The sequence below is a fragment of the Aegilops tauschii genome, chromosome 3, assembly GCF_002575655.3.
Source record: "Aegilops tauschii subsp. strangulata cultivar AL8/78 chromosome 3, Aet v6.0, whole genome shotgun sequence".
Classification (NCBI taxonomy): Eukaryota; Viridiplantae; Streptophyta; class Magnoliopsida; order Poales; family Poaceae; genus Aegilops; species Aegilops tauschii.
The window spans coordinates 136887092-136900565 of NC_053037.3; the positions used below are offsets into that span (position 1 = coordinate 136887092).

At 44.0% G+C, this 13474-nt stretch overlaps 2 protein-coding genes across 2 annotated transcripts; one reads left to right on the forward strand and one right to left on the reverse strand.

The window, feature by feature from the left end:
- The first annotated feature begins 204 nt into the window (after positions 1-204).
- On the forward strand, positions 205-9020 carry LOC109777808 (uncharacterized). Its single transcript, XM_020336368.4, has 6 exons — positions 205-461; positions 1451-1751; positions 4348-4754; positions 4831-6371; positions 6676-8450; positions 8533-9020. Exons 2-5 carry the CDS (start codon positions 1615-1617, stop codon positions 8362-8364), a joined length of 3774 nt encoding a protein of 1257 aa, XP_020191957.1. The 5' UTR covers positions 205-461; positions 1451-1614; the 3' UTR covers positions 8365-8450; positions 8533-9020.
- A 445-nt stretch (positions 9021-9465) lies between these two features.
- On the reverse strand, positions 9466-11200 carry LOC109777807 (rac-like GTP-binding protein 1). Its single transcript, XM_020336367.4, has 8 exons — positions 10946-11200; positions 10750-10837; positions 10554-10663; positions 10408-10471; positions 10210-10274; positions 10059-10124; positions 9839-9945; positions 9466-9735 (listed from the first exon to the last, which is right to left on the reverse strand). Exons 1-8 carry the CDS (start codon positions 11066-11068, stop codon positions 9702-9704), a joined length of 657 nt encoding a protein of 218 aa, XP_020191956.1. The 5' UTR covers positions 11069-11200; the 3' UTR covers positions 9466-9701.
- Between the last annotated feature and the right edge of the window lie 2274 nt (positions 11201-13474).

The following is a 13474-nucleotide window of genomic DNA, read 5'->3' on the forward strand; positions in this document are numbered from 1 at the left end:
CACACTTTGGCAGAGCAGTATGTTTCGTACCACAGCAAAACCTGGCATAGGTATGGGCAGGGGCTGACGTGGTGTCAAAGGGCACATGGGCACGTCTCCCCGGGAAGGAAACATTCGCGTCCACACACACGCCGGCCGCAGCTGATTACGCCCTCTCCCTCCCAGCTGCCTTTTTCTCTCCATCACCACCTCCCTCCATCCCTCCCTCCCACCCATCCTCTTTCTCTACCTCCCCACCCGCTCTCTCTCCCTCGGCACCCATCTCCCCAAAAAACCCTAAAGCACGCGCCTTTCCCCACCCACACTCCCCCCAAATTCCCGCCGGAGCCGCCGCCGCGCCGCCACGGAGGCCCAGCCCGCGCGCCGGCCTCGCTGCGATCCCTCCCCCGGCGGCCGCGACGTCCCTCGCCGTGGATCGTGCGTGCCGAGGCGTCTGGGGGCGAGCCTTGTCCTCCTCACAGGTTTGGTTTGATCTGCTCGATCCCGTCTCCGCGAGCTCCTCCTGCCTTTTTCTGGTGGATCTGGCGAGGGGGCAGGGGCTCCGTCGTTTTCACCCTAATCTCAAGGCTTCCCTTTTTCTCCTCGGGCCAAATCTTTCCGTTTCTTGCCTCCTCTCCAAGCCCCCGCGGTAGATTTACGTCTGGCGGGTGAAAAAAAAACCATGGATTTAATCTTCTTTTGTACTAATCGGCTGCCACATCTCTACCCCCATTTTGGATTAATGATTTCATGGAGTAGGACTTGATGTTTGTCCCTTGCGTAGCTTGCGTGGCCCGGCAGGTTTTCGGAAGGGGATCTGCTCGTTCGTCCAAGCAGCGACGCGTCCTTTTTTTTTTTGCCTAGGTTTCGCGGCTATCATTTCATGGATCTCGGCGAGGAGGCTAACCGCCAGGCCGAGAGCGGTGGGGAGAGGGGCTCATGGGGGGTGGGCTGTACTGTTTGCCTTGCTTGCTTTTTTGTCTGCGTGGGGTCTTGGCAGTGTTTCCAGCTGTGCATGGGCCTCTCGGGACTCGAGCTCCACCTCCCAACTCCGTGGCTCTCGGATGCTGTCGCCGCGCGTCTATATTTCATGTCGCCAAAAAAAAGGGTCGAAGCTTACACTGAGCTCCGCAGTCAGTAGCAAGGTCGGCCTGGAGCGCACAGCTTTATTGCTTAGTTCCTTATTATTAGCTGCGTGTCTACACGTTCCCGCACAAGTAGCTGCGTGGGCGTGTTTCCTTTCCCTCGGTATGCATGTTATCTGCTGAGGATTAGTTGGAGATGTAGCTGGGTTGCACTCATTACTATCTTAGCTTGGTTTGCTGTGTGATTGTTTACCTTTGTGTCGTGTCATTCTCTATATTCCATGAGCTGAATGAGTTTGCTTGCTTGCATGCATGCATGGATAGACCAAGCTAAGCCATCTTTGTGTTTTGTTCCTCGCCTAATATATGCTTGCTTCTTGTTTCAGGCTTTCAACCTACCTAGCCATCTTTCTTAAGACGCGTGTTCAGGATTCTGCATGATGACCCAAGCTGCGTTTTGTTTCTCTTCTGCGTGCTGCTTCGGTGTTTGAGTTGTTCCATTTCGTTGCTGGATCATCACAAGAAGGTGTTCTGTGTTGTGCAAGTACCAATGGAAGTGGCTGCAGTAGAGGAGAGCGATGGAGGAACCAGTGCTGCACCAGCGGAACTACCCAAGCGTGAGGGTGCAGTGGTCGCTGAAACTGATCATACGTCAGCAGAGCAGCCATGCAAGCATTTCTCCATATGGTAATCATCTCTGTTACCTCGTTAACTGTCCTATCATGCTATATGGCACTGGTCAGCTTACACTTTTGCAAAATTCTTTGAGCTTACATTTACATATTCGTCTGTGTTTAAGCATGCATGCATTGTAACATGCATATGTATGACTGTGTTTTGATGCAAGACGATTCCAATTAATGGTTAGTCAAGTGCATTTATTAGTCTTGGTTAGCAGTGATTTCTGCTAACTACTTGTTATATTTGGTGTTTCATTCCCTTTTCTACTTCATATCCAACATAGTACTGTCTTCAGTATGGATGCATCTGAGCACATGATATCATCACTGCTACACAAATGCGTGTCTATATGAGTGTCTCTTCTCCCAGCTCCCTGGGTGTTGTTGCTGCTTTGCAGCCTTGAGGAATATATATATTCAAAAAATACGAGTGTCTTTTGTTGATTAATTATTGTGTTTTTTTCATATTTGTCTTGTTTATGTCGATACATGCATTTATTTTAGCCATGCTCTAGATTTGTATTTGTGTACCTGACATTTTTTTTTGACGTGTTTCATTGAACGGGATTTCATCAAAAGGATTAGATAATCATAACTTATGCATCAGCAAGCTGCTCTGAGTACAACAGGCTTCTCAATGTTCTACATATATACAACATTTGCATAATCTACTTCTCACTATCATCAGCCCCCACATCCTCTCCTCTTGGTGGCAATGGCTGATCCCAAGCCCCTCTGTCTGGGCAGTTGTTAACATTTCCATCCGGCTCACATGCATCTGCAGCGGGTCCTGAAAGTGAACAGTAACATCTGCTTCCATTGTGTGTTTTGTCATATTTATCTTGTTCATGTGGATGCATGCATTTATTTTAGCCATGCTGTACATTTGCATTCGTGTACCTGTCATTTTTGTTAACGTGTTTCATCGAACGCGATTTCAGCAAGAGGATTAGATAATTATAACTTATGCATCAACAAGCTGCTCTGAATTCAAAAGGCTTCGCAATACGTTCTACATATATGACATTTGCATAATCCACTTCTCACTTTCATCAGCCCCCGCATCCTCTCCTATGGGTGGCAATGGCTGATCCCAATTCCCAACCACCTTTGTCTGGGTAGTTGTTAACAGTTCTATCCGGCTCATGCATCTCCAGCGGTTCCGGAACAAGTGAACAGCAACATTTGCTTCCATTTTTGCACACTACTTCTTTCCATCATTAGGCAGCGACAGCGAGTCAGTGCTAGGAGTGCTGACAGGCTCGCTAGCTGCGACAGACACATCAGGCGACGGCTGCAACTGCACCGTATCAGCTTCTCAGTCTTGGATTTTTACCATCATGAGCAATTTCAGTGTTGAGAACCTCCTCTCCCAGACAGCGGGAGATTCATCAGTTGCCACATCAGCTTCAGCCGGATCTGCAGTACCATCAGTTTTCGCTCCTATTGTGCTAGGAAGCTCTCTTGTGTATCTGACATTTTCATAGAACCAGCTGATCAATATAGTAAAATGAACTTATATAATTTGGATTCTCGTTATAGTGTGGCCTAACCCTGTTCCCATTTTTCTCATGCCTAGATTTGCATGTAAAGGGGTGGTTAGAAGATAGAACATATTGCCTCCAAATTTACATTATCTCTGAAGGTTTCCATGTTTAGTCATTTGCAGTGTTAGCCGTTTTTCAATTCCAAGTGGACCGAATTGCCCTAGAATTCTCTTCCACGTTCATAGCTTACTCCTTCCATCCAGGATTGTTAGGCGTTAGATCCAAGGCTGCGATACCAAGGAGTAACGGGAAAGATCCAAATTTACAATTATGTTCGAAGGAAACGTTTCCATGTTTAATCATTTGCAGTGTCAAGAGATTTTAGAGTTCATGTTGATCAACCATTCACCCCTTTCAGATGGCTAGAACTGATTAATGTGCACTTCATTAGTCAAGTCCTTTATAGCTGATATAACAGTTTTTGCCTCATCAATATATATTTTCCACTGTCCTGGCATGTGTGTTTTCTGAAAAGGCAACTTTTTCATTTGTTCCTTATCTCTTTTGGTGAGAAAATAGATGTCTTGGACATATTAGACATGCTCTTTGTGTGTCTTAACTAGCATGCAAACAGGTCCTATTTCTTTCTGACATGATTTACATTGGTTATTTTTATGAAATTGCTATTAATATACTCAATTATTTTAGTTATATATGCATCAATATATTTTAGTCATAGTTCATTTAGACCAATGACAATTGTTCATGTCTATTTGCACTTAACCCACTACAAAAGATTAAATTATATCAACAAGTCTGTTTTATATATTTGAACAAAAAGTCTGTTTTACATATTCTCACATCACAAGAGGTTACTAATTCAATAGTGTTAGTTGCCCCGCATGTCAATAAAGGCCCTCTGTCTGAACAAGGTTTATGGTACAACCTATGAATGAATATGTCTAACTACTTTTTTTGAGAGAGAATCCGTCTACACTTGGTGTTGAAGTGGGTTGAATATTGTAGGCAATATATGGGTTTACACTTTATTCATTGAAGCAAACAATGTGCTATTACATATGATGTGTATCTTATAATGATCTATCTTTATGACAGCGGGTATGTTTCTCAGAAGATGGATGCAAAATTCTGCTCTCTATCTCAGAGTTTCAGTGCTCAGCAACAATTGGATGAACGCCATAACAGTTTGCACCCATTCTCGGTGGCAAAGTTTCGACGATGGGATTGCTCTGTGTGCTTGGATGAGGTGAAAATCTTAGATGACAGAACAACATCTAGAGCAGTTTTTACGGCGAAGAATGTCTCAGGGGATGGTTGCTCTATTAGATTTGTTCAGAGCACTTTAGTGCCTACTAGCGTTGATTTTAGAAGCTTATTTCCTTGCACACAACTGTTAGCTCAAGAGAAGAATCCTGATAGATCAGCACTTCTGAAGAGTAACATCGAAAACAATTCCAAATGCAACTCACCTTATGAGGCGAAAACTGATCCACCCATGAAAGGTATGGTAGGGCTTGCTAAATTCCTAACTAGCATTTTCTGGTATGAGTGTAGCTAACATATCTGTTATCTCCTCAGATTTACAGGGGCTGTCAACTAACCAAGTTACAATCGCAAATATCTCAGATAATGCTTGTGTGGATATCATGGCTTTACCTGAAGATTCCCAGATTAGAGTAAGCAGAGAAGGAAATGCCATTGCAATCCCATCCAGTTCAAAACTTAGTGAAGCAAGTATGAAGCTTGATTCAGAAGAAAATGGGAAAAACAAGGAGGTACCGAGTGCTGACCACACTATTCCTAAAGTTGCTAAACCAATATCTGGGCAGAAAGGTGATCAGGTCAGTAACAGTGGTCCATGTGAAGAAGCAGCTCCAAAAAGAAGTATTGGATCTACATATAAGAAGAAGAAAGGGAAACATACTGCGCAGGTTGGCAGTTCAGATGTAAAAGTCAGTCGGAGAAAGCAAATAAAGCTTCGACTGCTATCAGAAATCATCAATACTGATCCGGTTGGGGGTTCTAGAAGTGATGTTGAAGTTAATGGCGAAAAGGTTGCTGATCTCTGCGAGGATGATAGAAGTACGGATGATGTTCCTTCTGTTGACCACCAGGGAGTGGGAGAAATCTTGTCAAAAACTACGAAGAACGTGGCAAAAGACAAAGGAGTTGATGTTGAAGATGATGAATCTTCACTTATGAACTGGATGAAGAGAATACCGAAGAGATTAAGAACTGAGAAGAAAGATTCAGAACACAAGGATTGTGATTCTTCTGCTTCAAAATCTACTGCAGATGTATTTGCCTCTAAGGATACTCAAGATTTTCTATCCTCAGGTTGGAAATTGAGCAAGAAAAATACCCTACCTACTACCAGTATGCAGCAAGGTGATGAGAATATCCAGAATGATAATCTGGAGAGAAATACACAGAGCACAGATGACATGAGGCGAATGGAAGCTGAGAACTCCACAGAGAGGTTCTTATCAAATGTAAAAACCATTAGTTTGAGTAAGAGGAAAATGCCTCCAACTGCCAGTATCCAGCATGATGGTGTTGTTCCTGTTAGCCGACAGATGTTGAGAGAAATATCGTCAAAAACTGCTAAGAAGAAGGCAAAATACAAAGGAGTTGATGCTGTTGATGATGAGGGGTCTTCGCTTATGGATTGGATGAAAAGAATTCCGAAGAAATTAAGAACCGAGAAAAAGGACGCGGAATACAAGGATAATGATTCTTCTGCTGCTAATTCAAAATATAATGCTGTTGATAAAGTTGCTTTGAAAGATGTTCAAGATGATTTTATATCCTCAGCTCAGGAGTTGAGCAAGAGAAAAATACCACCTACTGCCAGCACTAGGGAAGATGATGAAAATATTCAGAACGATAATCTGGAGATAGATACGCAGAACATAAATGGCATGTGTGAAACTGAATCCGATAATTGTAGGCAGAGGTCCTTGTCAAAGGTAAAAAAGATGAGTTTGTGTAAGAGCAAAATTCCTTCAACTGTCAACGCGGAACATGATGATGTCAACACTAAAGAGACGGCTGTACTCAGGACAGATGATCAATGCCAAATGGTACCCAGAAAGTCTGTGCAGCGGCGCCTGAAGAAGGTAAGAATCAAGCCATGTTCCTTATGGGTGGTCAGCTTTGCCCTGTTCCCATTTGTTGCGAATCATGTGGCATTTTGTTCTATTTAAATTACTATGATAGGCTATATGCATACCACACCCCCTCCTTCGTTGTGCTTGATGATCTTATGGTCAATATGAAATTTACTCATAATCAATTCACATCCTGTATTATTTATTTTACTTTCTGTGGTGCAATATTAGTGTTAACACAATGAAAAATTTATAGTGCTTCTCTGCTAAATATTGTAAGAGAATAACTGTTTTGCCTCATTTGTTTCCTCAGGTTTCTCCAGGTAAGCATGTTATCCGGAACGTGACTGCCTTTGAGCAGAAACTACCTAAGAAGAGAAATAAAAAAAAGCAAGAAGTGATGGACGAAAAAAATGCCATGACAGATGACATTCCAATGGATATTGTTGAATTGCTTGCGAGATGTCAGGATAAGAGACCACTGATAACAGAGACCGATTCTGCTGATATTAGTCGTACTCAATCCAAGATAATGGAAGATGAAGATTGTAGTATAATAGCTGCCGAGGATGGTCCAAATTATGTGTCAAGTGTGATTGACACCACTTCACAGCAGAAGCGGCCTTTGGAACCAGATAGTTACCAGAATGCATTGCAGAATCGTGTAGCAGCCACCACCCAGGCTACCCATACGCATGCTCTCAAATTACAGACTCCTGGTCATGTAATGTCTACCCAGGAACCACAGGCACATTCGGGCATGGGAGAATTAGTCACTATTGCTGCAACCTCACCACTATTATCACCAGACAAGGACCAGCCTCTTGCTGAAGCAACACCTGAGCGCTGGAGCCATATGGGAGCAAAGAAGTCGATGTGGGAACCTTTCAAGGCACTTCCAAGGGATTTATCAACCACAACAGGTTGTGCTCAGTTCAGACCTAGCATTGACACGGTTGATTTAACTTATACTGATGTGGCGGGAGCTAATCGTTATTATCCCACTCGCCAGCCAGTAATTTCGACACTTGACCACTATACAAATAGAGCAGTTAACTCAGTCCAGGCAAGAAATTTTCCAAGTTCAGTGTCAACCATGGAAGCTGGTAATCTGTTTGATGGAAGAAATGTTGGACATTCAGGTTTTTATCCAAGAGAAACCATGCCTGCTACTCATCCCCTGAGATTGACCGAGTCACCAATGTTAGCCAGTTTCAACTATGAAGGGTCTAGCAGGAACCAGATGGAATTTCAACTTCAGAATTCACACTATGCACAGGATCAGTCCATTGGATCAGCCAGCACACCGTATGGAGCACACAATCAGTACATAGGATCAGCTAGCACATTGTGCGAAGCACACAATCATTACATAGGATCAACTAGTTCATTGTGTGGGGCACACAATCAGTACATTGGATCAGCTAGCACACCGTATGGAAGTAACCTAAATGGCATGGGATCAGCTAGCACACAGTATGGAAGTAACCTAAATGGCATGGGATCAGCTAGCACATCCTACGGAAGTAACCTAAATGGAAGGGTTCCATTAACACTAGAGGATTTATCACGTCATCCGCTCCAGCCAAATTTGCACAGACCGTTACGTCCACTTCCTAGAGTTGGTGTGCTCAGTTCCTTGCTGCAGAAGGAAATTGCAGACTGGTCGGAGAGCTGTGGGACACAGTCAGGTTACAAAATAGGGGTGTCCAAAGGGATAACATTGATTGATATAAACAAAAGGGGGAATGTTGAGGCATTGAACTCAGGGATGTATTCAGCAGCATGGAATGCGCGGCGGTTGAGTTCTGTTAGTTCCAGTCCAGGATTTTCTTCAGTGAGGAATGGTACTGCTCAGTCTTGGACCAGAGATCAAGGGAGAATGACCAATCCCAATCCCTTGGATAGGTTGGTAAGACAGGATATCTGTGTGACCAACAGAAATCCATGTGATTTTACTACAATTAGTGATGACAATGAGTATATGAGGGCGGACATTTGAAGCAGATGGCGATGTGCATACATTTCCAAAGCATTTAGAATAATACATTTAATCTTTATGGTTTCAAACGCTCTATTGTTAGTAAGGTAAGCTCATTATTTCCTTGTAAAAAGATCACCGTGGTGGAAATGAACAGTCACTTACTTTAGTCATTGATGTTGCATGCAGGCTCCTTAGTAAGATATGTGTGCTCCCTTTTCTGGATGGAAAGATTACAGTTACCATGGGCTCTCAAAGTGCAGCCTCCAGCTTATGTATGTAATGTAATAGGCCAAGAAGAGATTATACCTCCTGAGGTCGTGAGAAAGCGGATGAACTATCCTCATATCTAGTTGTCAGAGAAAGTGTGTAAGCTTTTGATTTTAGGGCTTGCCTATTGTGTGATTAACATTATTTTTGTTTACAATTGTTGTGACTGGTGCCAAGGATGGTTAGTGGTGGTAATATCGGCAGATTACTTCTAGCTGCCAGATGTTGTAAACTATCGAATTGCAGTCGCTTACTTCTAAAGGATGGTTTGTCAGTGGTAATGTTTGCTGAATGGTTATAGCTGTAAGATGTTGTAAACTACTGCCGCCGTAGTTTTACTCGTAAGTCATGAAGGATGGTTCAGTCCAATATTTAAGAAGATTATACTTTGTGTGACTCATTAATCATACAATTGTCTTGTTGCTTGTCCTGCTGGTGGCATATTATACTGATGATTCTGTTGAATATAATTTCATTAGATATTTTTGAGTGAAATTTAACTCTGTTAAAGCATGCATACCACTGATTTGTATATCACGCCGAGAAGGACGATGATTCGACCGGATATGATTTCCGTTCGTTTTGTTGAATAGAGTTACTCTAGGCGTCAGGAGGTTGTTTCCACTATTGTTCCAGTTGTGTTTTTCTCTTTATTTAGGTTAAGTTTGTACTAGAAAAACTAAGTTGTGCTGGACTTGTTTTGGGGTGTTGAAAAAATAGCCACGGAAGTGCCTTTTTTAATTTGTTAAACAAAATGGTAAAATAGGCAGAAACCTTTTTTTTTTGCGGGGAAAATAGGCAGAAACCTTGTTAGACAACGAGATTATCTTGTTTGTGCATATTACCCTGAGATTTTCAAGCCTGCCCAAGGAGTGGGAGATTTCAAATTTGATCATCCACAAGAGCATGCCTTATTACAGAGGCAAAACTTGATGCCTATCTTACATCATCAAGGATTCAGGGTGCTCCACAGTCCACACCACAGTGCACGAGAGAACTAGTAGTTCCGTCTAGGTGCTAGCAATGAGATGCTTCTACCATCACTGTCTATCCCATGTCGAGGAAAGACCCCACAATGTTGTTCTCGACTATGCTAAGCAAACACTCCCGCAGAAGTAGCGCCTACAAAATGAAGCGGGGACGTGAATGGAAATCAAGATGTCGAGAATTTTGTTCGAAACGACCGGTGATTGGTTTGAGAAAATAGCATAAACTTGAACCCTACCTTACTGACCGACTAGAGCGAGTCCGAATTTCCTTTCTGGCTACCTCCTTGTGCCTTTGAGGTTGAAGAACTGCCTTGATTGCGGTGTCGAAAACAGCCTTAATGTTCTGTCGACAATTATCAATCAAGGGAAAAAAAGAGAGAATGTTTTTAGACATGTGTACTAGAACTCTTTGAAATCCCAGGGCTTTTTATTGTTTGGATGCAGCAGAAGCCATACCCTTTGTGTCTTGGAGCTGCATTCTATGTATGCCACCGCACCTATTTGTCTCCGAAGCTCCTCACCCTAACATGTGGAAAGTTAATTTGGTACTAGTATCATTTCAAAATGCCAAGCTGGTTGCTGTCATCCGAGTGTAAAAGGCATAAACCTGCTCAGTTGTTATGATGGAATCAGCTGCATGATCAGCAAGATATGCTCTATCTTCTCGGAGATCTGCGCATTTATACGGGAAATTGATGGCTCAAGAGCAGCCAAAGACACACATGCACTACTGGATAGCACACCAAAATGTGTGGATTTGAATGGCATCCAACTAAAAATCTGTAGAAGGAGCTCAAGAGCATACCCAACTTGGTTCCAACAAGTAGTACAGGAATGCCGGGGGCGTACCGGCGAAGCTCCGGCATCCACTGCGCAGAACAAATTGAAGGCAGGCCGTTAGTAATCTCAATGCGCCTGTTCAGAAGAGCAACACAATGTGAGTGAGTGTACCTTCTTGTGCACATTCTCATAGCTTGCTCTGCTGGTGAGGGAGAAGGAGAGGATGAAGACATCGGCTCCCCTGTAGCTCAGAGGCCTCAGCCTGCTGTAATCCTCCTGACCTGCAGCAACCCAAGACGGACCACCATTACAGGAAGAAAAACACCCCACATCGGGGACGGGGAGTGGAGGAAGAAGAGAAGGAGACCTGCGGTGTCCCAGAGGCCGAGGTTGACGATGCTGCCGTCCACGGAGACATTGGCGCTGAAGTTGTCGAACACTGTGGGGATGTAGTCCTGCATCCACCCCCGCATCAACAGGAGCAGCCATTTCGTCAGAATGAAACCAGATCAAGCTAGCCAGGCCAAGAAGGGAGAGGGAGAGGGAGAGTGGTGGTACTCAACGGTGGGGAACTTGTTGCAGGTGTAGCAGATGAGCATGCAGGTCTTGCCCACGGCGCCGTCGCCCACGGCCACGCACTTGATGAACCTGCTCACCGCCGCCGCCGCCCCCGCTCCGCCGCTCATGTCTCTCCTCTCCTCTTCTCTCCAGCCACACCCAGTCAGCCACAGCCTCTCCCTCTCTGTCTCTGTCTCTGGAGTGCGTCTGGATGCTTGCTCCAGTGAAAGCACTGCTGCTACATAACATCAGTGGGTGGGTCTCCCAGGAGGACTTTTTACTGCTACTCCCTCCGTTCCTAAATATAAGTTTCAACAAATGACTACGCATGGAGTAAAATGAATGAATCTACATTCTAAAATATGTCTACGTACAGTCCATTTGAAATGTCTAAAAAAACTTATATTTAGGAACGGAGGGAGTACATTTGAACCCGGGCTGCCGTGCCAAGATTCTGCTTTTAATGGTAAAAGAACTGCGGTGCACGTGGCCCCTCACTCTCAACGCGTCTCTGCCTAATCATGATTTGTTTTCAGGTTTGGATCTCCTATCCTATCCCCGTTACAATCTGCTCACTCCGTTCCTAAATATTTGTCATTTTAAAGATTTTAAATGGACACCATGGACACAACATATGAATGTATATAGACATATTTTAGAGCATAGATTCACTCATTTGACTTCGTATGTAGTCATTTGTTGAAATCCCTAAAAAGACAAATATTTAGAAACGGAGGGAGTAGAATGCACGGACAGCACGGGTGGTATGGTATTATTTTTACTAAATGATCCCTGGACGTACTTATTTCGTCCACTGACCCCTCAAAAACTTATTTCGTCGTCGGACTCATTCACGTCGGGCCGTTAAGCGCCACATTTGCACGTCGCCGTGCCGTCCGCCAAGGCGCCTTTGACCGACACCGGTCTGATACGTCTCCAACGTATCTATAATTTATAAAGTATTCATAATATTATATTATCTATCTTGGATGTTTTATATGCATTTATATGATATTTTATATGATTTTTGGGACTAACCTATTAACCTAGAGCCCAGTGCAAGTTTCTGTTTTTCCTTTGTTTTTGAGTTTTACAGAAAAGGAATATCAAACGGAGTCCAAATGAGCTGAAAATTTACAAAGATTTTTTATGGACCAGAAGAAGCCTCGAAGCAAAAGAGTTGGGCCAGAAGAGTCCCGAGCCAACTACATGGTTGGAGGGCGCGCCCTATCCCCCCCCCCCCCCCCCAGAGCGTGCTCCGACCTTGTGGTTGACTCGTGGACCCCCCCACCCCCCGACGTGAAACCAACGCCAAAAATTCCTATAAATACAGAAACCCTCGAAAAGAAACCTAAATCGGGAGTTCCGCCGCCGTAAGCCTCTGTAGCCACGAAAAACCAATCTAGGCCCTCTCTGGCACCCTTTCGGAGGGGGCCATCATCACCAAAGGCTATGGAGGAGGTTCCCGGAGGGGGCCATCATCGCCCGGGAGGCCAAGGACCAGAGGGAGAACCTCTCCCCATCTAGGGGGGAGCCATGGAGGAGGAAGCACAAGGGGGAGAACCTCTCCCCCTCTCTCTCGGTGGCGCCGGAATGCCATCGGGGGAACCATCGCCGCGGTGATCGTCTTCATCAACATCACCATCATCATCACCATCCTCATCTCTTTTACGCGGTCCACTCTCCCGTACCCCGCTGTAATCCCCTACTTGAACATGGTGCTTTATGCCACATATTATGATCCCATGATGTGTTGCCATCCTATGATGTTTTGAGTAGATTTCTTTTGTCCTTCGGGTTGATTGATGATATATATTGGTTTGAGTTGTATGTTTTATTTTGGTGCTGTCCTATGGTGCCTTCCGTGCTGCGCACACGTGGGGGATTCCTGCTGTAGGGTATTGCAATGCGTTCATGATTCGCTTATAGTGGGTTGCTAGAGTGACAGAAGCTTAAACCCGAGTAAGGGGGTTGTTGCATATGGGATAAAGTGGACTTGATGCTTTAATGCTATGGTTGAATTTTACCTTAATGATCTTTAGTAGTTGCGGATGCTTGCTAGAGTTCCAATCATAAGTGCATATGATCCAAGAAGAGAAAGTATGTTAGCTTATGCCTCTCCCTCATATGAAATTGCAATAATGATTACCAATCTTGTTAACAATTGCTTAGGACAATTCCGCACATCGATCCATCATTATTCCACACTCGTTATTTATAATATATAGTAATATATTCTAACTTATGTTAACAACACCTACTTTTATATTTTAGTTCTCCGATATCTTGCAAAGTTATCCTATTCATACCCACAACGTAGTTTTATTTCTCTTTTCTAGTTGGAAGCAAACGTTTGGTGTACGTAGAGTCGTATCAGTGTCAGATAGGACTTGAGAGAATATTGATCTTACCTTTAGCTCCTTGTGCGTTTGACACTCCATACTTATCACTTCCACCTTTGGAAATTGCTACGATGATTTCTTGCACTTGGGGATTATCAAGCTCTTTTCTGGCGCCGTTGCCGGGGAGCAATA